Source organism: Trichoderma citrinoviride (assembly GCF_003025115.1).
Source record: "Trichoderma citrinoviride strain TUCIM 6016 unplaced genomic scaffold BBK36scaffold_17, whole genome shotgun sequence".
NCBI classification, from domain to species: Eukaryota; Fungi; Ascomycota; class Sordariomycetes; order Hypocreales; family Hypocreaceae; genus Trichoderma; species Trichoderma citrinoviride.
In genome coordinates this window covers 574,228-602,060 of record NW_020194725.1, presented here as the reverse complement: position 1 = coordinate 602,060, position 27,833 = coordinate 574,228, and the positions used below count along the sequence as shown (strand labels likewise).

The 27,833-nt window shown below is 55.6% G+C and overlaps 10 protein-coding genes across 10 annotated transcripts; 4 read left to right on the top strand and 6 right to left on the bottom strand.

Annotated features, from left to right (window-relative positions):
• Positions 1 to 18: 18 nt before the first annotated feature.
• BBK36DRAFT_1172669 (hypothetical protein) lies at positions 19 to 2,601 on the top strand (the record flags this gene model as incomplete). Its single annotated transcript, XM_024895761.1, has 1 exon — positions 19 to 2,601. One exon carries the CDS (start codon positions 19 to 21, stop codon positions 2,599 to 2,601), a length of 2,583 nt encoding a protein of 860 aa, XP_024745802.1.
• A 911-nt stretch (positions 2,602 to 3,512) lies between these two features.
• On the top strand, positions 3,513 to 5,353 carry BBK36DRAFT_148622 (dihydrolipoyl dehydrogenase; the record flags this gene model as incomplete). Its single annotated transcript, XM_024897559.1, has 5 exons — positions 3,513 to 3,587; positions 3,677 to 3,714; positions 3,807 to 3,886; positions 3,965 to 4,669; positions 4,736 to 5,353. The coding sequence occupies exons 1-5, from the start codon at positions 3,526 to 3,528 to the stop codon at positions 5,351 to 5,353; spliced, it is 1,503 nt and encodes a 500-aa protein (XP_024745801.1). The 5' UTR covers positions 3,513 to 3,525.
• A 656-nt stretch (positions 5,354 to 6,009) lies between these two features.
• On the bottom strand, positions 6,010 to 8,857 carry BBK36DRAFT_1129420 (APG9-domain-containing protein; the record flags this gene model as incomplete). Its single annotated transcript, XM_024891735.1, has 4 exons — positions 6,010 to 7,326; positions 7,392 to 8,112; positions 8,187 to 8,398; positions 8,723 to 8,857. 4 exons carry the CDS (start codon positions 8,855 to 8,857, stop codon positions 6,010 to 6,012), a joined length of 2,385 nt encoding a protein of 794 aa, XP_024745800.1.
• Positions 8,858 to 9,593: 736 nt separating this feature from the next.
• Positions 9,594 to 11,182, bottom strand: BBK36DRAFT_1129463 (mitochondrial carrier; the record flags this gene model as incomplete). The annotated part of the gene is made up of 8 exons (XM_024891741.1): positions 9,594 to 9,627; positions 9,704 to 10,175; positions 10,244 to 10,300; positions 10,365 to 10,457; positions 10,547 to 10,679; positions 10,745 to 10,780; positions 10,863 to 10,932; positions 11,136 to 11,182. 8 exons carry the CDS (start codon positions 11,180 to 11,182, stop codon positions 9,594 to 9,596), a joined length of 942 nt encoding a protein of 313 aa, XP_024745799.1.
• A 981-nt stretch (positions 11,183 to 12,163) lies between these two features.
• Positions 12,164 to 13,779, bottom strand: BBK36DRAFT_1185504 (TPR-like protein; the record flags this gene model as incomplete). Its single annotated transcript, XM_024896445.1, has 2 exons — positions 12,164 to 12,736; positions 12,802 to 13,779. 2 exons carry the CDS (start codon positions 13,777 to 13,779, stop codon positions 12,164 to 12,166), a joined length of 1,551 nt encoding a protein of 516 aa, XP_024745798.1.
• A 925-nt stretch (positions 13,780 to 14,704) lies between these two features.
• Positions 14,705 to 15,334, top strand: BBK36DRAFT_8495 (signal recognition particle, SRP9/SRP14 subunit; the record flags this gene model as incomplete). Its single annotated transcript, XM_024898569.1, has 3 exons — positions 14,705 to 14,734; positions 14,879 to 14,957; positions 15,057 to 15,334. The coding sequence occupies 3 exons, from the start codon at positions 14,705 to 14,707 to the stop codon at positions 15,332 to 15,334; spliced, it is 387 nt and encodes a 128-aa protein (XP_024745797.1).
• A 1,170-nt stretch (positions 15,335 to 16,504) lies between these two features.
• Positions 16,505 to 19,970, bottom strand: BBK36DRAFT_1133775 (RNA-binding domain-containing protein; the record flags this gene model as incomplete). Its single annotated transcript, XM_024892115.1, has 11 exons — positions 19,891 to 19,970; positions 19,607 to 19,866; positions 18,952 to 18,977; positions 18,140 to 18,482; positions 18,014 to 18,066; positions 17,893 to 17,900; positions 17,730 to 17,823; positions 17,495 to 17,653; positions 17,387 to 17,438; positions 16,853 to 17,316; positions 16,505 to 16,789 (listed from the first exon to the last, which is right to left on the bottom strand). Exons 2-11 carry the CDS (start codon positions 19,608 to 19,610, stop codon positions 16,505 to 16,507), a joined length of 1,488 nt encoding a protein of 495 aa, XP_024745796.1. The 5' UTR covers positions 19,611 to 19,866; positions 19,891 to 19,970.
• Positions 19,971 to 21,524: 1,554 nt separating this feature from the next.
• On the bottom strand, positions 21,525 to 22,424 carry BBK36DRAFT_1144900 (hypothetical protein; the record flags this gene model as incomplete). Its single annotated transcript, XM_024893712.1, has 4 exons — positions 21,525 to 21,716; positions 21,842 to 21,884; positions 22,069 to 22,282; positions 22,376 to 22,424. 4 exons carry the CDS (start codon positions 22,422 to 22,424, stop codon positions 21,525 to 21,527), a joined length of 498 nt encoding a protein of 165 aa, XP_024745795.1.
• Positions 22,425 to 22,852: 428 nt separating this feature from the next.
• On the top strand, positions 22,853 to 23,772 carry BBK36DRAFT_1172662 (ubiquinone biosynthesis protein COQ9; the record flags this gene model as incomplete). Its single annotated transcript, XM_024895760.1, has 2 exons — positions 22,853 to 23,329; positions 23,440 to 23,772. 2 exons carry the CDS (start codon positions 22,853 to 22,855, stop codon positions 23,770 to 23,772), a joined length of 810 nt encoding a protein of 269 aa, XP_024745794.1.
• A 288-nt stretch (positions 23,773 to 24,060) lies between these two features.
• On the bottom strand, positions 24,061 to 27,800 carry BBK36DRAFT_1129028 (P-loop containing nucleoside triphosphate hydrolase protein; the record flags this gene model as incomplete). The annotated part of the gene is made up of 4 exons (XM_024891699.1): positions 24,061 to 24,094; positions 24,172 to 24,272; positions 24,370 to 27,612; positions 27,708 to 27,800. 4 exons carry the CDS (start codon positions 27,798 to 27,800, stop codon positions 24,061 to 24,063), a joined length of 3,471 nt encoding a protein of 1,156 aa, XP_024745793.1.
• Positions 27,801 to 27,833: the final 33 nt, after the last annotated feature.

The window sequence follows — 27,833 nt, the reverse complement described above, 5'->3', positions numbered from 1 at the left end:
GACCTTTAATCGATCGACATGCCGTCTACAGATGTTGCGGAGCTTCAGAAAAAGCTCTTCAAGCGCATGGGCTTGAGCGTGCCGGAAGAGAAACCGCAGACCCAAAGGCGCCCGTTCAAGCAGACCAAAGGAAGCTTCAGCCAAGTTTCACGCCGGAAAGAGCAGAGAGCGCAGAAGAGGGCGCAAAGCCACTCGAAGCATCCTGCTCCTACGAGGAAAGGTGCCATTGGCGCCGCGTTTCCTCGGCAAGAGAGGAAGCCTCAGCACCAGCCTCAGCCTCAACCTCAACGACGGCCGGCTTCCCCAGTGGAATCGGCATCCAGCGATGACGACGCGACGCCAGACGAGCAGGATGACGACTTGTCTCAAGAGTCCGATGAAGACCTCGGCAGCGAACTCGGCAGCGATGACGACCTAGAGGACGGGGATGATCTCGACTCAGAGGAGAGCCTCTCCGAGAGTGACGAGGCGCAGACGCCAGGGAAAGGGTCATCAAAATACGAGGGCCTCCCCACGGCCGTCCGCGAGAAGCTAGCCCAAGACGATAAAGAGATTGAAGAATTCGAAAGGAAACTGCGCATCAAGAAAGGATCATCCTCGCTGCCGAAAGCTTTCAGAGACGATGGGCTCGACGAGCTTTTGGGTGATGTTGGGTCGGACCATGAGACGGCGGAAGCAGACGACTCACTCAAACGGAAACAGCAATTCGATGACTGGTTGGCTTCAAAGCGGAGGAAAGCAATGCCTGAGGCGGCTGGCTCCGATAACTCTGATGGCTCGGGAGATGAAGACGACTTTGGGTTCTCGGACGACGAAGATGGTATGGACGACCAGGAAGAAGATGCGCCGCATGATACCAAGCCCAGAGTAAAGGAGAACCCGTACGTGGCGCCTACGACAGGGGCAGTGGTCGGCAAATATGTCCCCCCTTCGTTGCGAAAAGCCGCCAACTCAGAGTCAGAAGCGAGATCGCGGCTGCAGAAACAGATCCAAGGTCTGGTGAATCGTCTTACCGAAGCGAATATTCTGGGCATTGTCAAATCTGTCGAGGATCTGTACCAGAATAACGCGCGTGGTGATGTTACCGAAATTCTTACGAGCACAGTTCTGGCGCAAATGTACAAGTCTTCAAGCGTCCCGGACCAGTTTCTGGTTCTCACAGGCGGCTTTTCCGCTGCAGTCTACAAGGTGATTGGATCCAGCTTTGGCTCCCATCTCATACAGCAGATTGTGGTAAGCTTTGGGGAATCCTATAAGCATGCCACGCAAGAAGGGAGCAGCTTCGCGGAGATCCCAAAGGAGTCATCAAATATTCTGGGATTTCTCACACAGCTATATCTGTTTGAAGTTGTCAGCTGCAAAATCATGTTTGATTACATGGAAAGATTCCTTGCGGACCTGAACGAGCTGAATGTCGAGCTGCTTCTGCGCATCTGCCGCATGGCAGGTCGTCTTCTACGAAGAGACGACCCTAATGCGCTCAAGCATGTGGCATCGATTCTCAACAAAGCAGTCAACGAAGCCGGATCTTCTAGCGAACTGTCTGTACGAACAAAATTCATGGTTGAGACGATCAACGATCTTGGCAAGAGCAAGCCCAAGGCGCGAGGATTGGATTCTTCCATTGTATCGGATCACGTCCTTCGCATCCGAAAAAAGCTCGGCGAGCTCAAATCCCAGTCGCGGAGACTCGATGGTCTGGCACCAATGGGATTGAACCTGGAGGACATTGAAAAGGCAGACACAAGGGGCAAGTGGTGGCTGGTGGGAGCAAGCGTCCCAGCCAAGGAGACATATCAAGAGTCGGAGAAGAAGTCGGCATCCACTGCTAAGAACGATCATCATGACCTGTCCGACGACAACGAAGACATGGATATCGTGCTGCCAGACTTTCCCAAGAAGGCCCGCGGCCAGGGCTTCCACACCTCGGCACAGATAGCCATCTTCACAGCCATCATGTCCGCGTCAGATTTTGAGCAAGGGTACCGTCAATACGTCAACCTTAAACTGAAGAAGGACGATCAGGCTGAGATTGCTCGCGTCCTTGTGCAGTGCGTTGGGAGTGAGGCGAACTACAACGAGTATTACGCGCTGGTGGCCAAACAAGCCTGCTCGAACAACCGAATCAGGTTTGCTTTCCAGGACAGGCTATGGAAAATCTTCCGGAACCTTGGCGAGCTCATGTTCGGCGAAGAGCCAGAGGATGAGGAGAGTGCCGAAAGCGAGCAGCTGAAGGATGAGCGACGCCTTCGTCACGTGGCTCGCTTTTATGCAGGCTTGATATTCGACGGGGCGTTGAATATCAACATATTGAAGCCTTTGAACCTCCCTCGGCTGAACAAGTGGACTCTCCTATTTGTCGAGCAGCTCATTATCAGCTTGTTGCAAGCCTGCCGGGGAAGCGAGGCAAAGGAGAACGTCAGGGTTGCCAAAGTGTTTGGCGTAGTGGCAGAAGTGCCAACGCTTGCAGCAGGCATGGACTGGTTCCTCCGGAAGAAGGTCCGGAAAAGCAAGTTGCTGACGTCAAAGGAGATGAAGAAGCTGGAGAGGGTAAGGGAGAGAGCTGAAGCTACCGTCCAACTCCAGGCGGCGAGGGAATGATTGTGAATAGGGGTGCCATTTCCTTCCCCTGTTCTTCGCCTTCGCTCGTCTTCTAAGCATCATAGGTCAGCATGGAGGGCAATGTCAAGATACACATTGGCAGCTAGATGATGGTTTCGACGTTTTAGCGGTGTATTGGAATAATATGAACTCAAAGGGGCTGACAGATCCGATTGCCGAGGATCTGAGGCTCAACGAAAATCATCAGGAACGCAGCTTACAGTGTCCGTGACGGTGTCATGAATTGGTCATCAGCTCTCGCCCCGTGAGTGCGAGTTCTGCTCTTCCAGCAGACAAGGTGGCAATTCGCCCCTAAGGAACTGATGTGGAATACTCAGCAGCCTAGAAGCCGGTGGCCAATGGCTTGTGGCAGTTCTTTTGCCCGGGTTTATTGCCGTATGTCCTGAGATGGCGAGCATCATTGTTGATAGAACGAGCCTGAGATCTCTAATACTACTATAGCAGCGAGGCGTCCCGTATCTAAGCGAGGATAGCCCAGGCCGAATTGCGCCGTTAGACCGGGGAGTACTTGGGGGTTACCTCACAGAGACATGTCGAGGGGCAAAAGGAGCGAGCGGCCGAGGTCGCAGGGCGCGCAAGACACCCCACCAAAGCTCTAACCTGGGAGGTAACGCCAGTGTAGCTGCTCGTACCGCCAAGTTGCCGAATAGTCCCTGCGCAGTGCTGGAAGTTCTAGTTGGTTCAGGCTGTTCAGGTAATCACAGACAGCGACAGCGCCCTGTGCACCGTCACGACGCAGCGGAGCTTCCCTAAAACCGGCGGGCCCAATTGCTATAGGCCCCAAAAAGCTGGTTGAGCGATACCGTACAAGAAGTTCTTCTCGGAACCTCCCCCAAACCTGTCCAACTTCTGCCCTTCCTCCACCAATTCTATCATATCGCAACCTGCAAACGGCTTCCCAGCATGCTTGTTAGCCGCCTGATACCCCGAAGTGCCGTCCGCACGCTGCCGACCAGGCAATTGACGTGAGCGCCCAGTTTTTGTCGTTTGGCAGGCCGATGTCTTGCGATAGTGGAAAATCTCTCGCAATGTGCTAACCCGCTTCTTTGTCCAGTCTGTCACGATGGAGCCGAGGATTCGCCTCTGCTTCTGGTTAGTCGCCCTCGAGAGAATCAACGAAGAAGACGAGAAGAGGAGATGGTTGTTTGAAATGCGCAAGAACATGTGCTGACTTCGCGGGACAGAGGAGAAGGACCTTGTCATCATCGGAGGTGGTGTTGCCGGCTACGTTGCGGCTATCAAGGCCGGACAGGAGGGCTTGAAGGTAAGGAGAAGAAGAGGGTCGATCTTTTGGTTCTTTGCGACGAGCAACACCAGTAACTGACTGCTTCTGTGCTTTTAGGTGGCCTGTATTGAGAAGCGAGGCACCCTCGGCGGTACCTGTCTCAACGTTGGCTGCATTCCCTCAAAATCTCTGCTCAACAACTCGCACCTCTACCACCAGATCCTCCATGACTCAAAAAACCGCGGTATCGAGGTCGGAGAGGTTAAGCTCAACCTCGAGAACCTCATGAAGGCAAAGGAAACCGCCGTTACCGGCCTGACCAAGGGCGTCGAGTTCCTGCTGAAGAAGAACGGCGCCGAGTACATCAAGGGTACCGCGTCCTTCCTCAACGAGCACGAGGTCAAGGTCGACCTCAACGACGGCGGCGAGTCCGTCATCCGCGGCAAGAACATCCTCATCGCCACCGGCTCCGAGGCCACCCCCTTCCCCGGCCTCCAGATCGACGAGAAGCGCGTCATCACCAGCACCGGTGCCATTGCGCTGCAGAAGGTCCCCGAGACCATGACTGTCATTGGTGGTGGTATCATTGGACTTGAGATGGCCTCAGTCTGGTCACGACTTGGAAGCAAGGTCACCGTTGTCGAGTTCCTCGGCCAGATCGGTGGACCCGGCATGGACACTGAGATCTCCAAGGCCATCCAGAGAATCCTCAAGAAGCAGGGTATCGAGTTCAAGGTCAACACCAAGGTTGTCAGCGGCGACACCAACGGCGAGCTTGTCAAGCTCGACGTTGATGCCGCCAAGGGTGGCAAGCCCGAGACCGTAAGTAGCCAATGAATCCGCCGCGAGAGAATCTCTCTCATACATGGATGCTAACTCGCGTCGCAGATTGACTCCGAGGTTGTCCTGGTCGCCATCGGCCGTCGCCCCTACACCCAGGGCCTGGGCCTGGAGAACATTGGCCTCGAGCTGGACGAGCGTGGCCGCGTCATCATCGACTCCGAGTACCGAACCAAGATCCCCCACATCCGTTGCATTGGTGACGTGACCTTTGGCCCCATGCTTGCCCACAAGGCCGAGGAGGAGGCTGTTGCCGTCGTCGAGTACATTGCCAAGGGCCACGGCCACGTCAACTACGGCTGCATCCCGTCCGTCATGTACACCCACCCCGAGGTCGCTTGGGTCGGCCAGTCCGAGCAGGACCTCAAGAGCCAGAACATCCCCTACAAGATCGGCACCTTCCCCTTCAGCGCCAACTCCCGAGCCAAGACCAACCTCGACACGGACGGCCTCGTCAAGATCCTCGCTGATCCCGAGACCGACCGCCTGCTGGGTGCCCACATCGTCGGACCCGGTGCCGGCGAGATGATTGCCGAGGCTACCCTGGCCCTCGAGTACGGCGCTTCCAGCGAGGACATTGCCCGAACCTGCCACGCTCACCCCACGCTTTCCGAGGCCTTCAAGGAGGCTGCCATGGCCACTCACGCCAAGGCCATCCACTTCTAAGCTGGGACGGAGTAGGAGGGAAGAAGAGGCCGAGTCCACAACATCAATGGCCTAGCATTGGAGAAGGGATTTCTCAAAAAGCCAATAGGTCATGTGTAGCGAGGAAAACGTACAAAAAATATAGATATGGGGGATGCAATGAAGCATGTCATGCATTCTCCAGGGCTGTCATGAGGAGGGACAAATGTCGGAGACTCGACGAAACTGGATCTATCTTGTAGAACCGAGTTTTCTCAAGGGTTGTATAACTATGAACAAATATAATAAAAGCCAAAAGAAGCAAGCAATGTTTTCCCTTTCTCATTAAGTTGTACCTAGTGTTAAAGATATGGAATCGTAAAAAAGAAAACTCCTTCTTTCCCAAACTCCTGTTAGTTCTCCTCCATATACCAAACTACGACCCCTGAACTAGGGACCTAGGGTGTCAATGGAATAGATATACTTCTAGCAATCTCAAACGCTCAGCTCACAAGAGCTGGCAACGCTGGTCGCTACAAGGGTAACCCTCAATCTATCAACGCGATAGGATGCGAAAAATCTAATGTCTGTCTCTGGTCATGCCACACTGACCCCGTGTATTCCTTCACCAACAGCCGCCCAAACTCCATTGAATCTCAACCATGCAAAAGATAAAGGAGAAAAAGAAAGGTCCAAGATCAAAAGACTCCTCCCCCACGACGGTGATGCGTCTGCCGAAACTGGTTAATCAATCCGAGAACACCGCCCTCCGGCTCGTTGGAGTTGGCCATGCTGTTCTCCTTGCTGAGGCCCCTGCCCGGCGATGTTTGCCACATGGACTCTCCGAGCATAGCTCCAGCCTCGGTGCTGTCTCCTCCTGCTCCTGTGATACTCGCCTCTGTCTCATACGGCTCCTCGGGGATCTGGCCATCGGCGCGATGGACTCCCCTGGACGGACGCGGCTTATACGGCCCTCTGCCGGCCACGGTTGAGATGGACGGTTGATGACGGGCATCTAGGAGCATGGACGCCATGGGTGATGGCTGCGTGATGCTGTGCCCGCCTCTGGGGAACGCACCCAGACCCGCTGTTCGGCTCCTGTTTCTACCTGTTTCTGCAACCCCTACCTGAGAGGCTTGCATGTCAGCTGCGAGAGTGGGCGAGTTGAGATTTGGAAATGCAGGCGGAGGATGGAATGGCTGCTGTGCTCCTGGAGGCAGGTGACCAGGGATGCCCGTCTTCGGATTGATAACGTAGTTGTCGAGGAAGCCATAATAGGACGCAGCCATCTTGCCGTGTTTTGTCGAGTAATAATCCTCGCGGACGTCGTTGGTCACCCCTCGTCGATCCACGCCTTGCCCTGGCCCCTTCTTGAAGTCGAATACGGCAAACGAGCAGACGTAGCCCAGCCCATCCACATGCACCGTAAACTCCCGGAAGAAGTCTACAATCTGGTCACTGCACTTGGGCAACGACAGCAGCAGTAGCAAAGGGGTGGTGATGATGCCTAGAACCTCTTCCAGAAAGATGACCACCTTCATCTTGTACAGTTCCGAAAACTCCTGCTTAACTTCGAAGCTGTGCAGCCTTCCCTGCCAGTGATCAGGCATGTAGTGGGTATACTCGATAACGTTCCTCAGAGCATACTCGGGATTGAAGACCAAAGACTCTTCGGACACCATTCCGCGGGTGATGGCCCAGATGCCTCCAAAGATTCCCAGGTAGAACAAAGCAGTCCGATCTTGGGTGATTTCAAACGACAGGAACAGTTCCGAATCAAGGAGAGTGCAAACTGCAAGAATAGCAGTGAGTGCGCCGGACATGAAGGAGATGCTTCTCGCAATCTCTTCCGTCATGCGTTTGGGAAACTGATCGATGTATCGGGTTGCAAACGGAAAAGACATGTGGAGCCGCTCGTAAAAGATGTGAGGAAGCTCATTGAACTCGCGAAATTTCCATTCAGCAAGCGACGTATATTTCCGTGTTGCCGCGAGCTTGGGGTCCTTTTGATACTCCTGTATGTGTGCAGCGATTAGCAGGAGTCACATGAGTTCTTCAGTGATAAAGGGGGAGAACGTACATTGTAGTAAGTAAAAAAGTAGACAATGACCACATATGCAAGCACGATGGGGGCGAACAAGAGGTTCAGCAACCCAGCAAAGTAGAATCGCTGCTTCAGCTTTTGGCTCAGGATGCCTCTCCGCTCGGCACGCAGGAAGTCTTGCTGTACTTGACCCAGTTCGTTAAATGCCATGTCAAGGATACAGTAATGGAGATACCATTCCATGGTCTTTGAAAACAATTGACGACCGCGGAGAAAGGGAAACGGAAGCGACAGGTCGAGGATGTCCTTGTTGATCATGGCGATGAGGTAGTTCTCCTTGCGCATCAGTCGATTGGCAATGTCGTGAGCGTCGAGCCGCTCCTTGGATTGGCTACCGATGAAGCGTCGTAGGTTCTGCGGTATATCGGTTGCCGTCCGGGGGTTCTGATCTCGCAGAGCCATGATCCTAGCAACAACGTCTTGCCATGATATCGTCTGCATGTCCTGTTCCGGAATCTCAAGAAGAACGATGAAGAACTCGCGGATAAAGTGCAGACGGCGGATCTCAAAGAAGTACTGCACAGACTTCCAGATGAAGAAGAAGGAGTAGAGCCAGATGCCAAAGCTCCAGAGGCTCGACATTTTCTGGGTGCAGCGAGGCACGACGACGTCTTTCAACGCCTGGCTATGCGGCACCTTGGAGTATTCGACACACTGGGTCAAAAAGGTCAACAGGATAGCCACGAACAGAGTTTCCCTGCCATCTTCACGTTAGCCATCAAGAATTTCGACGTGGCTCAAGAAGGACGAAGAACCATGGTCTGCGCTTACAAGAGCCAGAGGGCATTCGAACACATAATACACCACATGCCGCCGCCTTCATAGTAATCGTACACGTCCCTCATGAAACTGTCGAGATTCGTAATGTTGACCCATCTCCACAGGGCAGCGTTCTTGCGGTCAAAGGACCTCCCCGTGTTAAGCAGAGATGTAAAGGGCGCCGACGTCGGTGGAGGGTTCGGGTTGGGAGGCTCCCGCCTCGCCTCCTCGGCGTGTGGCCGCCACTGACCCCGGCCATGGCCGTGGCTCGACGAGGGGTCGCCGCCGCGATAATGCTGTGCTTCTGCATGGTCCGTCGCCGGGTTCGTGTTCGCCGTGGCCTTGTTTGACTCGACGAGGAGCGATGCGGGCACGTCGTCGTCACCTTCGTCATCGTGATGCGGCCATCGTATGGGCGGACCCCGGTTGCCGTTGGAGCCTCCCCGGGCATCCTGGTGAAGGGTGTTGGACCCCGGAGACAGCATGCTGTCGGCGTTGTTGCGTCGTGACGCAGCGGCAAGCGTCGGTGCAGGGATGGTGCCAAAGACCCGGCTGGAACTGTGCCCGCGAGGCCGGGCCTCGATGTCGTCGTCGTCGTCGTCGTCGAAGGATCGCAGCTGTTCGTAAAACGACCGGCCGCCGTGCGTAGACGATGTAAGTTGCGAGAATATCTTGGGAGCCATCTCGGAAGGAGGCTCAATCACAGAGCAAGGTCGTTGTCTTCCAGCTCCAGGCTACCATGTTCATGTGGAATCGCCCGCGAGATGGGGAGGGAGAGCGGGCCGGAGACCGTTGATCTGCAATGTGCCAGCGATGCACATATCAATGCCCTCTTGCGCAAGGGAAGCTGGAGAGAGGCGAGGAGATGCTGGACACTTGGTCGGAGAGGGCAGACAGTCAGCTGGTGCAGGAGCAAAGTTACTGCCTGATGGCCGTCAGGTGGCTGCTTGATGGAGGGAGATGTCACGAGCTATGATCTAAGCGTGCCGGGAGTGACAAGCTGAAGTAAGTACAGTACCTAACCAGATCTTAGCAGAGGGGAGCTACCCGGATACAGAAGAGTGGATCGCCTGAGCAACTGCCGTCCAGGCGGATCAACCAGCCTTAATACGACCTGGATCTATATAAAGAAGAATGACATATTATAGCTAGTAGTATTACTTTACATTTTTTTATATAGAGGGATCAATAAATAACTTTACATTAAAATCTAAGTAATTACATGCGACAAGTTCAAGAATAACGAATAGAAGCAGTCATCTGTCCCTAGATACGCATGTAGACACACTTGATTTTCTCCTGTAGAAATACACTTGGATGGAATCTATTTACTATCTTTTGTTCTTGTCAAGAATGGAAACAAGTAATTATAGCCTATTGCTTTGTATAATCTCTATAATTACCGTATGCGAGTATCCCTTACAGACTATCGTTACGTTTGATAAAGTACGCTCTAGAAGAAGATTGAGTCAGCATTCTGGGTCATCATTCATACAATCGTCGTACGTGGAACAAAGAGCGCAACTCACTTTGAAAACTCATAGGCTGACCAGCAAATCGCCGTGCTGGGCATTGTTGTGACAACCCTGGGCCTGACTCCCTTGAAGAAGCCCCTGAAGCCCTCCCTTCTATACAGCAGCTTGCAGCCTTCCGCGAAGCCGCTGACGTTTCGGACCTGCGGATCCGAGGACGTGCCTCTTGTTTGTAGGATGGTCTTGATCACATCCATGGGCGTGGTCAGACCAGCGGCGAAGCCACCGGCGACGGCTCCGGCGAGACAGTGCGTGACGGGATCGTATGCCTTCTGCGGGTTCATGGCGGTGGAGATGGATTCGTAGGCGAGGAATTGGAGGGCCGTGAAGGGGACGGTCATGGACAGCGTGGTCGGGTAGGAGATGTAGAAGGCGCCGATGCCCTCGTTTCGGTAGACGTATTTTGCGCAGTCGACCATGGAGCGGTACATCTTGCGAGACTCTTGCATCTGCATGCGCTGCTTGATGACTGTAGAGAGGTGAACGATTAGCCTTGCGCTGGCTCGCCCAGATTCGGGAAATAACGCGATTACATACCGTCGAATGGATTCATAAAGGCATCGCTGGCAATGGTAGCTGCGGCACCACTTGTGGCTATAGAGCGACAGGTTAGTCTTGAAGCAGCAGGACCGAAAGTCAAGTAAAGGGCGAGGCTCACCAGCAGCAAGAGGGTGGTGGACGCCCACCTGATTGCCGCCCATGGCATGTTTGACGGCTTCGTAGGTCGCAAAGTAGACAGCGTGGGCAGGACCTGCAACAGCATCATGTCAGTTTACCTGGAGAGAGGAAAAGAGGCTCAAACAAGCGCCCTAACCAGCCGATAACACGAGAGAAACATACCGGCTCCCACAATGACGCTGGACATGCCGCGCCATAAACTAAAGACGCCCTCGGTCCGCGCGACTTGGAATATATTTCGGAGAACGCTGTTGTGTGTTATCGTTCCATGCGGCTGCAGGACTTGCATTCGCGTCTACCGGCGGGGGAAGCTCAACGTCAGCAACGAAACCGGTGAACGGCGCGGCCACTGGGCTTTACCTTGATCGCATCAATTGGATACATGACGGTGTGTTCCTTTGGCCTTTCGTCAGCAGGCGTCGCAGCAGGGCGAGACTCAAGCAGAGGCCGAGTCCCAGAGTCGTCCTCCAGCACTCACAGCAATGCCAGCAAAGGCGCCTGCAGCCATGTTCTGCAGCAGAGAGAAGTTTGGCGGAAGGGATTCATAGCTGCAAAAGCACCAAAACGGTCAGCTCCAATTGCAACAAATGCCAACAACATTGTTTTCTCCCTCAGTCTCTTCTTCAACCTCTCTCTCTCTCTCTCTCAACTCCACCTCTTCCTCGTTGCACATCGATCGCCGCGCAATTGTGCGCAACAAAAACAAAAGTTCCCCATAAGCTGTACCAAAGGGAGGGGCGTTTTCGCTCACTCGTAATCCTCCTCCTCCACCGGCTTGCCACTCGGCGGCTGGGCCATCACGGCCACAGCGTCAGGAGCTGCGCCAAAGGACTTGGAATTGATGGCAGCCAGGTTGGCAGATGCAGCGTGCTGAGGGCAGCACGGCCGGCGGGCTTTGAGTTGTATTGGTGGTCGAGGGGGGGGACTGGGCTCGAAGGGCGAGTGGGCGGAAGAAGAGCTGCGGGCGGTCGGCGGACGGAGCGCAAAATCGACTTTGCGGTTTGGCGGGCAGCCGCGGCTAGACTGAGAGCAACGAGATGATGGAGAGCTGACGATATCGGCTGGGAGCTTCGCGCGGAGAGTCGGTCGCAAAACCTCAGTGGCAGAAGTCGGCGTCGAGGAAGAGCTCAAGCAGGCGACGACAATTGAGGCGGCTCAACCGCTGGGAAAGACAGAAACGGGAACAAGATGCTTGCTTGACGGATTGTGGTGATCGCGACCAGATTTGCCAGAGAGCCACAACTTGAAAGTCGTGAGCCGGCCAGCTTGCGAGCGGATCCCCCAGCATCCGGGGCTATAAAAATCAAAATTTCCCACCCTCTTCTCCGTTGACGGCCTCGGAGTCCGGGAGGCAATTGCGAGGTGTGCGAGCGCCCCACCTTGGGCGACTCGCTCAGCTGCGGAGTAAAGCCGGGATATTGATGCTACCTCTATGTACTGCAGACGATGATGACCAGAATTGCCGGAGATATCAGCGTAGTAGTATTACTGTATCTACTGTACCACTGTCTAGAAGACCGACTGATTATGTGAGAGGACGGCAAATGTCAATTGCAAGAACTGTAATTCTGCTGCTTCATAGTATCTACCCATAGGTATAGATGTATTGATTCTTTCTGCACGCTACGCAACTGGTAATGGCGATTCATGACGTTGATGATGAGTGAGCTATAAGAGAGAGCAAAGAAAAGGACATCCCGACATGAAAGGGAGAACCAAGGGAAAACAAAAACGCCACTGCCCGACAGCCGCTCGCTACCTACTGCTACCTTGGGCACCTTAGAACCCAAACGGCCCGTTGTTGAACTGAAACTTGAACTGCTGGCCACCGCCGCCGGGCTGCTGGAACGCCCAGTGCTGGCCGCCAAACGGCGAGCCCTGGAACGGGTTGCCTCGCTGCTCGTTGTTGTTGGGGTCGTCGCCTCGGTCAAACCGCGCCCGCAGCTCGGGGTCGCTCAGCACCTCGTACGCCTCGTTGATGGCCGCCATCTTCTTCTCCGCCTCCTCCTTGGTGACGCCCTGCTTGATCGCCTTGTCCGGGTGGTACTGCTTGGACGCCTTGCGGTATGCCGACTTGATCTGTTTCTCATCAGCATCGTGGGCCACGCCGAGAACCTTGTAGTAATCCTTTGTCTTGCTGCGCTTGAGCTCGATCTGTGCCTTGTTGAGCAGCGGGTTGACCTTGTCTCTCTTGTCCGGATGCGCGTTTGCCGCGCTCTCCAGCGTCTGGATGGCTGCCTCAAACTCCTCCTTTTTGAGCAGCGCCTTAGCGCGGTGCAAGAGACCCCAGAACGACTCCTCATTCAGCTTCAGCGCTTCCTCGCAATACTTATCCGCATGCTTGCTTGTTGACTGTTGCACGATCATATTAGCTCAGGTGCTGCTTATGGCGCTGTGTCACATCCGTGTCCACTTACCTCCACGTAGGCCTGGCAAACCATGTCGACCAGCTGTTCGTACAGCATGACTCTCCCCTTCTTGGGTATTCTTCCCTCCTGGCGCAACTCGTCGACCTGTTGCTGGACGGTCTGGAGGAGGCCAGGGCCCTCTTCTGTCCCTACCAGCGCTCTGCTCGCTGTTGTGAATTGTCCCTTGTTCAGCGAATTCGACGCCTTGGTAAATGCTTTTGACACGGCCTTTTCCTGCTTGTGCAGCTTCTTGCAGACCTTGGAGTCCGGGTCGGAATGGAGACACTTGCGGATCTGGCCGACGCCAGCGTCCAAGTCGGCGAGGTTGTAGAACGAGACGGCCGAGATGACGACATGGGGAGTGGTGTCTCCGGGCCGCATCTGCAACACATGGCGGAGGTCGCCCATGCCTTCTTCCAGCTCGCCTCGCTCAAAGCGGCAGTGGGATCGTGTCTCGCGCAACGGGGTATACCGCGAGGCGACGACAATGGCTTCTCCCGCATAGTTGACGCAGTCCTCCCACTGGCCAGCCTTCTCGGCGGCAAAGGCCAGCTTCATCGCCGCCTCGGCCGCATTCAGACTCTGCACGTCGGGAGACTCTGGCCCTTCGCCCGCCGCCGCGTATTCGGCTCTTGCGCTGTCCCATTCGGCGGCCTTGGCCTTGATCTTGGCGAGCTGGAGGTGGGCGCCCGGGAAGCCAGGCCGCAGGGAGAGCACCTTTTCGAAGTCCTCGGTCGCCTGGTTTGCGCGGCCGAGTGACAGGTACGTCGTCGCCCGCTTGAAGAAGGACAGGTAGTTGGTCGGGTCGCGAGCGATGGCCGCATCGAAGTAGGCCAGTGCCTCGTTGGTCTCGCCCTTTGTGAGATGCTCCTGAGCCGAGGTCAGGAGGGCCGAGACGGGTACATCCGAGGGGATGTCTTGCGACAAGACGGCGCCCGCCGATATAAGTGCAGCCGTCACCAGGAGGTTCGGGAAGCTGAGGCGCATCGTGGCGGCAGAAGCGCTTCACGCAAGCGAGGCAGAGCAAGACCAGAGGCGAGCGGGACGGGAATCAAGTACAAGTTCTTGTCGTCGTTGAACCGTGAAATACGAAGGGCCTGGAAGCCGAGGAGGGTGATGTCGGATAAAGAGCAGTCGCAAGAGTGAGACGTGTCAAGAAAGACGCATCTGCTGTTATACTCTGGCTTTCACCAGGCGTAGCATGTGGGGAGCGGACGTCGTAAAAGGAAGCCGAGCAAGTCCCCTGGCAAATGGCAATGGAATCCCAGAGAAAAAAAAGAGGGTACGCTGTCCTTTCGCAGCGACTGACAGGGGCCATGCCTGCATTAGCACCAGGTACGAGGTACATGCATGTGCTAGTAATCAGGCAGAATACCTACTTGTACAGGTATGTAAAAGCCAGCGCCCGAATTCGCACCACCGAGACAGCTTGCGAGGCTGAAGTCCTTGGGATTGGATTCGTAATTATATCCGGATATGAGTGATACACCTTGTCCACGCAGAAGCCGAGTACTTGAGCTCCCGGATCACGCAGCACTGCATGAATTGGATGTCATTGGCGTCGAAAGACTGCGGAGGGCCGGGGACGCAAACGGAAGAACATATCTACAGCAGATAAGATTAATTTCAGCACCATACGAAGTCTTCAGTGACGAATTATATTGATCTGGTCGTAGTCAGAAGTCTCCATCTTGATATGATACAAACGTTGAAAGGCTGTCATTCTGCCAGTATTATAGCGGCATCACCAAAATGCCATCCAGGCGCACCCACTAACCCCAAACCCACCGCCGTTATCGTTATCGGCTGCTAGTCACCTACTCCATATTATCTTCCCCTACCAACTCCATATTAGCGACATCCCACTTTCAACGGCATCTCGTCCCAGCAGTCCAAAACGCCGCCCGACAGGATGGCCTCACAGCACCTCAGCCAGGACGAGGTAAGTTTGCTACCCTTCTCTTTCCAGCCCAATCGGAAGCCCATAAATCTTCCCATGGATCAACTCTCCTGGGCTCTCCCCTCCGCGCGCGCCTTGTACTTTCAAGTCCAACCTGCTAACCACTTCATGTGCAACGCCATCCAGTTCTTCGACAAACTCGGCCACCTCTTCAACCACAGAAAAGGCAGCGACCATGGCGCCATATACCTAACCCAGAAACGCCGTAAGACAACCCACCAAAAAAACTTCAATCTCCCCCCGCGCCGCGACCTTTCTTCCCTCGCTCTTCCTCCTAACAAGATCATAAAAACGCAAAAAACAGTCACATACGACCCCGCCGAACAATCAACAACGGCAAAGCTCTTCCCCGACCTCGCCCCCAATAAGCCCCTCCCCGTCCTCGTCCGCGCCACCAACGGCAAGTCCAAGCGCGACGCCCGCGCCGGCAAGGAGAAGCTCTCCGTCGTCGTCCAGCCCCACGAGCTCGACGCCTTCTACGCCCGCTACGCCGACGTCTGCAAGGCCGGCATGGCCGCCCTCAAGCCCAGGGACAAGAGCAAGAAGAGGGCCAAGGCGAAGAAGAAGAAGGCCGCGTCATGATTGTTGAGAGAGACATTGGGAACCCCGAATCGCGGCTGAAAAGGGAGACGGAGAGGAGGGGAGGGGGCGTTAAGAATGAGTCGGGAACCCGGCAATGACGGTGAGAAGGACACGTTGAACGGGGTGGCAGTGGCTCAAAATCATGTTGCTGCCCGAGGAGGCACCCCGCCGGTCGACAGCGGCAACAATATCAGACGGCTCAAAGACCTCTTTGTTGGCATCAGCGAGTTTTGACAATCTTCGAAAAAACCATAACACGGTGCTCCAACTGACCATCCAGCACCTTACCGCGAGATATGCTTTTTGGAACACTGGTACGTCGAATGGCTACCGCAAAGTCCATCTTGCCGGTATACATGCTTTGTTTCAACAAGCAACAAGCAGTATTGATCACGCAGCATTGGGAATGGTAGAAAGAGCACGATTTGACACATTTTCCGTTTGTCCTCATCGGAGTCTTCAACGGGCTTTTCGTGCCAACTGTAAATGCATCCGATCTGTAGCCTGCCCCAAAGGCGTCATTATGTGCAAAAACTGTGTATAGAAGAGTCTCGTAGCGGCGCCACCAATTCGTGATACCGCTACTCCGGAATCCCCATCCTTGAAACTCCCACGCCCAAGTCTCCTGCCAAGGTGTACCTCATATGAAGGGGCATCCTTGGCCGCCCGTCCCATCCGCAAATCACGTCACGCTTAAAACGCACATCTTCACCACGCTCTTGTTCCTTACGCACCATTTCGAAAAAGAAAGACAATAGAAAGTCAATAGCAACATTCGTTCCCTCCGCTGCCCTTTCCTCTCCCGGGAAACTCAGATTCTTTCCCCTCCTCATCCTCCACAATAGCATCCAGTTCCGCCAGACGAGATTCATGCTGCGAGCCATTGCTGTGTCGACAACAGAATGGCCCCCAAATTTGAGTGTAAAGACCCTCCCACGATTGTATGCTGATGTAGCAATTCCGCAAATCAATTTTTCAGTAACCCTAGACGAATTGTGCGAATGAAATCAATGAGACGAAGAAAGACGAGTGATAGAGAGTAAGATCCCGGAGGAAGAACATGCGTTGAAAAGAAGAGAGGAAAGAAAAGAGAAGATAAAGAGAAAAAATTGCCAAAAGGGGTGGACAACAGGCCTTAGGTTGGGGGTGACCCGGACCAAGAGCACGTCACTACATGATCTGGTCCTGCGTCAATCCAGCATGAGCGTCGGTCTCCATGCTGTCGCCTCCGGACTGGTTCAGGTATTTGACGAAGCTCAAGTTCAGTGGTCGACCACCATACTGGTAGCCCTGAAACTTGGCGATGGCCGTCTCGGCGGTTTCCGGCGAGTCAAAGCGAACGACACCGCTACCGCGAGATCTGCCGCTGGGCTCGTACTGAATCTCGGCCTGCTCGACTTTGCCGATGGTCGTAAAGAGCTCAACCAAGTCGTCGTTGCTGGTTGACCACGGCAGCTGTGAGACAGAGTCAGTAGTCAGCCCAATGCATGGGGGGCATTGCAGAGCAGACAAACTTACGTTTCGAACATAAATGATCTCGCTTCTTTCCGTTCCTGCGGTTGCATTGTCGGTGAAGGGGTTTGGCAGCACTGCTTGTGCAGTGGCAGCATCAAAGCCACCACCGCCACCTCCGGCACCTGGGCCAGGTCCGACGCCGCCGCCGAAGCCCCCACGTCCGCCAAAGCCACCACCGAAGCCTCCGCGACCACCGCCGAAGCCGCCTCGGCCGAAACCACCACCGCCGAAACCACCACGCATTCCACCGCCATAGCCTCCACGGCCACCGAAGCCCATGCCGCCGCCACCACCGGCGAACCGGTCCTCGCGAACTTCGAGCATGCGGCCTTGCCAGTCGTAGCCGTTGAATTGCTGGATGGCGCTTCGTGCATCGTCGGGACTCTCGAAAACAACAATTCCGGAGCCTTTAGGGCGACCATCGGGGCCAGTGTGAACATCAGCACGCAGCACCCCACCAATTCGTGCTACACAGGGAGCGTTAGTGCAATCGAACAACATACAACGAGACTGTCCAAGAAACGCCAATCCACTTACCGGCCTGTCGGAAAAGATCTTTCAGATCCTGCCAGCCGACATTGTAGGGGAGCTAAAGGGGGTCAGTTGGTTATCCTCAGTACAAAGCATAGGAGAGGAAGGACAAACGTTAGCAACGTAGATCTGGCGGCCACCGCCGCCACCGCCGGCGCCGGGCGGACCGCCAGCATATCCTGGGTTGAATCCGCCGTGCATACCGCCGCCTCCATATCCGCCACGAGCACTGGTTCCCGTGGCACCGATGAATCGAGGTTCAGCCTCGCGGTCCTAAAAACGGGAGAAGAGGAAGAGTTAGAATGCCAACGTCAGGCACAATATGAGTGTAGGCGCAGGCTTGACCAACCTCTCTGACGTAGACAAGTCGACCCATAAGGTTCTGGTTGCTGAGTTGAGCAACGGCCTGCTGAGCTTGCTCCCTAGTTGCATATTCCACAATACTGTTGACCACCGATGGTTAGCAACGGCAAAAGAGAAACTTGCTGTCAAGGGAGTAGGGGGGAACTTACCCGCATCCCTACAATGATTCCGAGGACAACGTCCCACCCGTCAACCCAACCATTCCATCAAAACCAGAAAGGGAAGAAAGCCACAAAAGAAAGCCAACCAAAGCTACGCGATGAAGCCCACCTTCGACATTCCATTTGGAAGTAATAGCACATCGGCAAAGAGCACCTCTCCAGCTGTGACGTTGGAAATTCTCCCGTTAGTTCCTCGTCTTTGACCGCGCCAATGCTCATAGAATCCTGTTCTCACCCTGTCTCATGAAATCCTTGAGGTGATGCCACTTAACATCGTACGAGAGGTTGCCGACATAGACGCGGCGGTCCTGCTGAGACGTTTCGCGAATGTTGCTCATCATCTGCTCTCGGGCAGCGGCCCGTTCCTCGTAAGATCGTTGGGGTGGCTGCCCCGCGTAACCGCCAGCGGGACCGCCGGCGGGAGCTGCTCCGTTTCCTGTCATTGGGGAGCGGTCGCGACCCCGTCGATAGTCGTCTCGACTATTTGATCTGCTGCGAGGCGAATAAGACCGCCGACGAGACTGTCGGCCTGGACTCCTAGAACGTCGTCGAGGTGATCGAGACCTCTCACGCTGCGGCTCGATCAGTATAAGCAATCCCAGACAGAGGCGACATGTGATGTTGACGGGGGTTTGGCCAAGCAAATGAGTAAGCTGGGGAGATGGTCAAGCTACGAGTTGCCCAAAGTGGCACTCGGCTTATCTTCTATGAGTCGATATAGAAGAAAAAAAAATCCTCAAGCCGAGTGAGACTCTGCGTCCAACGCTTGGTTGAGCATTCGCCACAACCCGAGCAATTGGATCGACGGCCTTGACCAGTCCAACTGATGCCCATGAACAACACACCTGAACACTTGTCGGCGACATCTCCCCGTGGGTCACGGCGCAAGAGACAAGGTGGCCGCTGCGGGGTGGGTGTTATAGCACCTGTTGAACGAGGCCAAGTCCGGGCCGCGCAAGACCACACATGTTCGCGAGCACCACGGCAAGGGTCATGGCTGCGTGTGGGATGAAGGGGGGGGAGCTCAAGTAAAAGATGTCAACTTACTGGTCGGTAGTTGTCGCCGGAGTCAGCTAAAAGAAGTCAGAGGTTAGAAAACCGGCGCTGGAAGAGCCCTTCTTCGAGAACGAGAAAGATTGTGCCAAAAGAGATGAGGGAAGAGACGGCCTGATTGAAATAATAGTCATGTACCCGGGTAGTGGTGGGGTGTAAAGTGATGAGAAGCATGCGGAGTAGCAAGGCGGGAGGACATGCAGGTAAGGGGGGTCAATGATAATGCAGTGGACGGAGAGAGGCGAGTCGAGAGGAACTGGACGTATCGGCGGGCAACGGGGGCGGACAAGTTACATCCAAAGTGGTATCACAGTTGAATGATCTTTTGCTCTGCTTTGTCCGAGGGCCGGCAGCTCCAAGACAGCAACCCAAGTGCAAACAAAGGCCGAGCCAGAGGTAGAGCTTTTCCTGCAGAGCCTGCCGAGACGAGGACAGCTAACCGAGGCAGGTAGAACGCGTCTTGATCGGAAACAAAGAGTGTGATGTGAGAGAGGTGCTTGGTGCAGATGGAGAGCAAGGCAGGATGAGAAGAGATTTGCCCAGCCAGAGGCAGCCGCAAGACGCAGACGCAGACAGAGGCTTGAGCAGAGCAGAGCAGAGCAGAAAGCAGAGCAGAGGACAAGAGAAGCGAGAGAGAGAAGAGACGTACCCATGGCGACGGATCAACGCGATACAAAGGAGGAGAGGCTTTGTGCCTTTGTGCCTCGAGCCTGGTCGCGCGTGCAGTGTGCAGTCAGAGGCAAGCCGGGTGTCTCAACAGATTGGAGGGCAGCTCGAGCCAGGTCGCGACGACGGCAGAATTATGGGTGGCTTCTGGTCCTGGAGAGAGGGCAAGCCACAGCAGAGGCAGCAGTCAGCAGCTGGATCTCACAGCACAGGCAACGGCACGGCGAGCGAGCGGGCTGCAGCACAGCAGTACCCAGAGCAGAGGTAGAGGCAGCAGGCAGTGCGAGAGGAGCAGGTGAGGTACAGTACCGGTAAGTCGCAATGCAATGGGTTGGGGGAGGGGGTACGAAGTAGGACAGAGGCGCATTGCTTGATTGTTCGAGCCTGGTGGTGAGAAGGGGAAAAGAACGCGCGGACCGGGAGGGGAGCAGGCGACCAATCAGCGCGCAGAGGCTGAGGGAGGCCAGAGGGGGCCGAGCTGCAGAGCTGCGACTACAGGTACAGTGCAAGGTACTGCTACCTGAGGCGGAGCAAACCTGAGGCGGTACCTGTACTTGAGCGTTGCGAGGCGCGACAAGGCCAGTGGAGCACGCAGACACCTTGAGGTCTTGCGCGCCATGGCTAGGGCAGCAGGTACCTGCACTGGCTGCAGATCTGGCTTCACAAGTACCTTATCCGTACTCTGGAGACGGCAGTCCCAACAGGTTCTCAGTTTCCAGCACCTGCGTTGATAGTATTACTGCAGGTACTATTTCTCTCCAATGCTGTTGGAACAAGGCAGATTTCTCTTAGGTATGTAGGGAGTTGTGCTACGAACTGAGCAAGTAGTAATGGTTTTTACTAGGGAAGAAAATAGTGAGTTGGGAAAAAAAAGAAAAGAAAAGGCTTCCAAGAAACAACCCGGCAAGGTCATGATGGATGGTGACAGGGGGGTCGGGAGCATGGCTCGTGGGCCGGGGAGCTGGAGCTGGAGCTGGAGCTGGAAGTGGGAGAGACTAGAGACAGGCCAGACAAGTTGGGAGAGCGGCAGTCGCCAAGCAGAGGCAGCAGGAAAAAGAGAAGCAGAAAATGAGGAAAATCCAGACCAGCGAGGAGCGAGCCTCACGCAACAGGGACCACGGTGGCAGCAGCTGTGAGTTAGATGCATGCACGTCGCTCATTGCGTCCAGCTTTGCAGCAACCTGCGTGATGTGATGGTGGGCTCTGCCCAGAGCCGACGAGCGATGTATCATACGTACGTGGATATTCCGCGCTTCTCGTCGATTTAGCGTGGATTGAACCCGGGGAAAAAAACTGCCTGTCGGATGCTTGGAGGCTCGCAAGAGGGAAAAAGGACGCAGCGATGATCGTTGTGATGTGTTGAAGTAGCAGTACTTGCGGTAGGAATCTCGGTCCCGGCACACCACACCACACAGCACGCGCAAGGCAAAAGCAGGCACCTCAAGCGAACCAGCGTCGAGGCGGACGTTCCCACATCCGCCTGTGTCGTTTGCTCGGGAGCTTGGAAGCGTGGCCGGGGCGCCGGGGGGGTTCCCTATTGGCGGCTGCGAGGTCTGGCTGCTTTGGCGTCTTTCAGGTAAGGTGGCGGCACCTGAGATTATGTTGCTGTATGAAGATGGAGCTCTGCAGTCAGGTAGCGATACGGCGTGCAGAAGGAGGAGAGCCTTGGGAGTGGCCGGAAGGGACAAGTTGAAGTTCTGGGCCGGCCAGAACGTGTAAGCTCCCAGAGACATGGATGGACAGGACAGCTTCCAAGCGCCTGCCAACACGCAGCATCCAGCCTGTAAGTTGGAAGTCGTTGGGGCCTCGAGTGCAGCGGTTGAGTGATCAACTGGTGCTAGAGGCAACCACTGCACGGCGGGAACAGCGGAGCAGCAGCACTAACACCATGCTAAGGTGCCCTACCCGAGAAGATCGGTGAGACGACTCGAGGTCGAAGCCGACGACGAGGTACCGGTACGATTCCGATATTGAGTGCTTTGGCGAGTGCAGCCGGCCTTGCCTTGCATGACTTGCAGTGTTTTCGACTCATGGCCTGGACTGTGCCTGGCCGGGCCCTCCCTGTCCTGTCCGTACTCGTACTTGCGTAGGTACTGTATATGGATGTACAGTCTCGTGCGGTGCGTCCTCACTGACTGGAGTCGTTCGCGGCCGTCAAACAGGGCCCGGCTCCAGATGCCACCCTCCCCGGGCCATTGCTCGTATTTGCACTATGTACCAGCGAGTGATACAGCAGCAGAACGGCGTCGCACTTGTCGTACCTGTTACAGCAGAAAGAGGTGCCACCTTGTTCCACAAGCATCGTGTCGGTCGTCGGCGCTGGCAGAATCGATGGGGGATCGGGCCGGCATCAGACGCAATCGCAGGTCCATGTAAGTGGTGCTCCGTTGACCCCTCTGCAACCCACCCTCAGAGGTATGGGTGAGGTGCATGTAAAGTACATACGAGATCATCATGCTGGCGTGTTCTGCCGCCAGAGAGCCAGACAAAGAATGCCCCGGGTCCCTGCCTATTGGCTCGAGCAGAGGCGTGCCGCTGGGTGCGATTGGCTGCAAGTCGGGAATGTAGCGAGAGGTGTGTCCCTCTTTCGGTTGCCTTTCCTCCTTTCTTTGTTGCCTTTTTCTCCTTTTGCTTCTTCTCTCCACCTCCGTCTGCAAAGCTGTTGAGTTGTCTCCCACTGGCAGCTGCATGATGCAATCCGTACCCATGCAATTGGACCAGGCGAGACTTACCTAAGCCAGCAACTCCATACCGGTGAGCAGCTTTGCGCCTGCAAGGACCTTCTCGGTCCAGTTGTTCATTGTGTAACGATGCTAGACGTCCCCGGGCATGACCGCTTCCGCCAGCCATTGGCCCGTGGCTGAGCGGCCGTGTCAAAGGATTTCATATCCATTACGTTCCAACATCCGTCTGCCCAACTAGTATATCAAAATCCAGCTGTTTGCGTGGGTGCAGCTACAGCAACTGAACTTGTATACCCTTGATCCATGCCTCAGCACAGCGATCTGCCTATAACCAGACACTAACACCTCGGCCGATGGCCCCACTCAACCGCCGTCCAAGTTCAAGTTTGCAGAGCCCCTCGTACAATCAGTCAATCAGTCGCCAGAGCTGCAAACGACATCACACACTGCAGCGCATATCGCAGCGCCTACCAGCACAGGCATCGTCCAAATTCCGCCCTCAGCTACCATTGAAGCCACCGCCAGCAAAGCAACCCCCCCCAACAATGGCCTCCCCTTGCGTCGCCCGCACCGCGCGATGCCTGTCCGCCTCAGCCCGCCGCCCAATCGCCCGCCAGACAGCGCCAGCCTCGTCCTCCTGGAGAGCAAACACCACCACCCCTACTAGCAGAGCATACCACTCGCACGAGCACCCGCCGTCGCCGCCCTTTGGCCCCGTCGACCGCGCCATCCTGGCCGCCGCCTACAGGCACGTCCCCGAGCACGGCTTCTCCCTGCGCGCCATCGGCCTCGGCGCCCGCGACGCCGGATACCCCGACATCAGCGCCAGCGTCCTGCCCGACGGCCAGTTCAGCCTCATCCGCTACCACCTCGTCGCCCAGCGCGAGAGGCTGGCCGACAGGAGCCGCGAGCTGCTCAGCGACGAGGCGCCGCTCTCGGCGGCCGGCGTCGGCGAAAAGGTCGCTGCCCTGACGTGGGAGCGGCTGATGGGCAACAAAGACGTCATACACAGGTGGCAGGAGGTGAGTTTTCTTGTCTCAAGACTGGGTCGAGAGAGAGACAAGTCGCTACGCGGACCCGGTGGTGTTTACGGCATTCGCTGACAAGGAGCGCGTGATTCTTATGCTTACAGGCCCTGGCTGTCATGGCCCAGCCCAGCTATCTGCCCAAGTCCCTGGCCGAGCTGGCCGCTCTGTCCGACGACATCTGGTTCCTGGCGGGCGACAAGGCCGTCGATCCGTCGTGGTACACCAAGCGGGCGGCCCTCTCCATGGTGTACAGCTCAAGCGAGCTGTTCATGACCAACGACAGATCGCCGTCCTTCCTCGAGACAAGACAGTTCCTGCACCGAAGGCTGGGCGAGGTCCAGTCTGTCGGGGGCACCATTGGATCCGTAGGGCAATGGGTTGGATTCACGCTCAGCGCTGGCGTAAATGTCTTGAGAAGCAAGGGCGTTCCTATCTGACGCCCCCAGGCATGATTATCTATCTGCCTTTTTTAACCACGAACCCCATGCTTGAGTACTCAAACATGTAAAAAAAAAAACACAAAAGAGTCATGTACAATATCATCAGCAGCATCTTCAAGGCTCCCACATCCCGACGAGTTTGCTCGCCACCACCTCATGTATATACCATCGCCCTATTATCATTACCGCTCACGAATGACTGGCGTTCCAACATCAATGCGCAATTCCTTAAATCACCTTGTCCCCGAGAGATCCATCCGCTTGCTTATACAGCCATTACTAGACTTAGACAAGGGTTCGTTGGCGAGGATCGGTCAAGCTGTATCACGAGACAAGTTAGCCTTGTTGAAGCTTATACGATAGAGAGAGTGATGCTCAAGAGAGTCAATAACTAACCGGATAATCTTGACGTCTTTATCAAGCCGAGCGCGGCCTTCAATGGCATTCGGCGTGATCAAAATGTACTGCCGCGAAACCGATCGTCGAGCGGCATCCACCTGCATGTGAGAAAAAAAGGTCAATCCATTAGCATTCACTTTTACATCACCCCTCTCTCTCCATCTCTCCCCTCGTAACTGAGCAAGCATAACTTACCAGCATGTTGGTGCTAATCGCTCGGTTAACATTGTCCATGAAGACGTCAAACTCGTCCAGACACCGTATCGGCGATCCAATGGCCTCCCACACGGAGAGGAGCATGCAGATCGACGAAAACGACTTTTCGCCTCCGGACAGCGTCTTGGTGTTGCGGCCCGAGGAGCTCTTTCGCGTCTTGTCGGGCTCAATGTTGATGTTGACGCGCCTGGCCCGGTGATCGAGATCGATATTGCCCCTGAAGCCACGCTCACTGAGGAGGTAGGTGAACTGGATGCGTATCCGGGCGCTGATCTGCCTCTGGAATTGTCTCCACAGGTGAAGACGGTGCTCAATGGCTTGCTTCAGGCTCGCAATGGTCTCGTCCACGTCCCTCGTCTTCTTCATCACGTCCTCGTACTGCGCCCGGGCCTCGATGGCTCGGTCGTAAATCTGCTGGTCCGTGGCTCCCTGCCGAGCCTCGCGCTGCGCCAGCTGCTCGCAAACTCTCTGGTATTTGATCTCGAGACTCTCGTATGTCTCGTCTTCGGGGATGTGGACGCGATCCGGCGCCGCTTGCCGCGCCTGCTGGACAAACTCGGCCACCTCGGCGACCTTCTGGTCACGCTTGGCCTCTGCTCGGCGTCTCTCCTGTCTCTCGATATCCAGTCTCTCGAAAGCACTGTTCTTCTCGGCAACTTTGACCTTGCGCAGCCGTTCAAGTGTCTCAATCTTGTCAACCACCTTGGCCACGCGGCTTTCATGATCCTTACGCACGTCTTTTTCCGCGTCGAGACGTGCCCTGGCCTCCTCTGTCTTCTTGCTCAGCTCCCGCTTTTCCAGCTTCAGGTTGCCATACTGCAGACCGAGCTGCTCTTCTTCGGTGCGCTTCGCTTCTCGCTCCTCCCGCAGCGCAACAAGACGCCCGTCAACACCTTCAAACGCATCCAGTTCCTCGGTAATCCGCTGGATGTCGGCCTGGATCCTACGACGATCGTTTTCCCACTCCTTGATTGCAGAGTGATGCGACGAGAGGTCAGACTCGCAGCTACTCAGTCGTTGACGCGCCTGCCGCTCCTCGTTTGTGAGTTCCTTCACCTCCAGACCCAGCTGTCTGAGGTTCTCCTTCGCTACAAGCAGCCGTTGAGCCGAGTCTGACTGCATTCGAGGCTGCATTCCCGACGGCGTGACCGGGCTGGTACCTATGGTTCCAAATCGGTTCGTAATTCTCAGTCCGTGACCGCGTTTCCCTCGGCCATCGTGAAAGCAGATGCACGCCGCTACGTTCAGAGGAGGACCATCGTTATCGATCATGACTCGTTCCGCTTCAAGGCGCTCCTTGATGAGGATGATCTTCTCGATCTGATTGTTGATGACCAGCTGCGACCGCACGAGCTCATCATCAAAGTCGAGGACTCTGAGAATGGTATCGAATTTCTCATCGGGCTCCTGGGACCTGGTGTCGATTGTACCTCCGTACGCAATGTAAATGGGCGGCTGCTTCCTAAGGCCCATCTTCTGTATAATACTCGACAGCCTGGACTGGTCCCTCTTGCTCTTGACGACGAACGCGTTCAGCACATCACCAAAAGTTTTCTCGAGGATGCTGGACCACTCTGGCTTTCGGAGGGTAACGTGGAGGCCAATGGGCCCTATAGGCTTGCTCTCGAAACCGCCTTCTCTCTCAATGGCCTTGGACAGCTTGATGAGGTCCGGGTCAAATCCGTCAGAGGCTGAGCCATTGCTCTGTTCGAGTTCTCTGACGCCCCTCTTGGCCACGGTTTCCTCCTGCTTCTTCCTCTGGAGGAATTGCTCTGCTCGTCGGAGTGCTTCCTTGGCTTCCGCAGCCCTATCCTTGAACGATTGCGTCTTGCTTTTGGCGTCCTCAATTTGCTCGGCAAGTCTCTTCTCCTGTGCGATGGCCTCGGAGAGCTCTTGGTCTTTCGCCGCGCGTGCAGAGGCCGATGAGCCGTCCAGCCGGTTCTCTTCCTCCTTGATCTTGCTCTCGCAGGACAGTATGTCGGTCCGCAGCGTCTTCAATCGAATGTGGGCATCTCGCTCCTCGCCCTGCAGCTCCATTTGTCTCTTCTTTGCCTCGTGCCACGCAACCTCTGCCTCCAGCACTCTTTCCTCAAAGGTATTCTCCTCCGTCTCGAGAGCGTTGCGGGCCTCTTGAGCCCGGGCCAGCAACTCGTCGGTTTCCTCGAGCTGCCTCGTCGCCTCGTCGACGTCCTCTTGCCAGGAGACGAGCTCTCGATCACGCCTAACCAGATCAGCGTTGCGCCGCTCAAGCTCCCTTTCACGCTCGACGACTTGCGACCAGACGAGCTGATTGCGGTAAAGCCTTGCCTTTTCGCGCAGGCCTTGGTTCTTTTGAGCGATTTCGGCGAGTCTTTGCGCATCGTCCATGGCCTTCTTTACATGTGCAATCTTCTCGTCGAGATCATCACGTAGAATGAGCGTCTTATCCAGCGTGTCTTGGGACATCTTGTAATCGTTATCCAGCTGCTCGAGCTGAACGCCGGAAACAAAGTACTTGTACTTTTGTGCCGGGCTGGCGGAGTTGAGGAATTGTCTCGCGTTATCTTGGGAGAGGACAGTCAATGGGTTCCCTATTTGCAAAGCATACCACTCCGATATCTCGTCGACTTCCTGCTTTTTGGTGGAGACAACCTTGCCCTCGGCCGTCTTGATCTTGAAGCCGCTGCTTCCAGATTTGGTGAAGTGACGCTCGACGGTGATGGACGGTCCGTAGATGTCGGGCTGGTATGCGTCGGAGCCGGCGTTCTTGATCTTGACTACGAGGCTTCCATGCTCGCGCCCCTCCTTGACAAAGGACTTGAGGCTTCCGCCTCTGTTGGTGTCACTGGCCTTGCCACCAAGGCACAGGGTGAGAGCCGTCAGGACAGCGCTCTTGCCGCTACCGTTCTCTCCAACGATGAAGTTGATCAGAGGGCCAAGCTCCACATGCAATCGCTCGTGGCACATGAAGTTGTAGCAGGTGATGCTCTCAATGATGCCGCTCTCGGCGACCATGTTATCAAAGGTCTGTGACGTGGTGCGACGCTTGATCTTCTGCGTAGCTTGCTGGTCGTCCCAATCCGTATTCGCGAGGTGTCGGAAGCCATTGTCTCTCATCAGTTCGTATTGGGTCTGTGGGGGAGAGGCGGGCACGTCATCGTCCTCGCTGTCGCCGTCTTCGCTTTCGGATTCCGAGGAGCTTTCGTCTCGGTTCGTCTCTGCTGCCGCTCGGCTGCTCGAGGCCTCTGCTCCGCCCCCGGACAGCCGGACTCGTTTTCTCTGCCACTTGGTCAGCCAGCTGAAGTTTGCCCAGCGATTTGCTCTTGAAGGGCAGCTACCGGTTGTACATCGTTGGCCATGGATGCTCGCGCTTCCACAACTTCGTCCTCTTGTTGGCCCGAGGCCCTTCGTGACCGCTTAGAAGGCGGCATGGCTGATGCCTGTGGGTAGTTGAATTGGCTGAT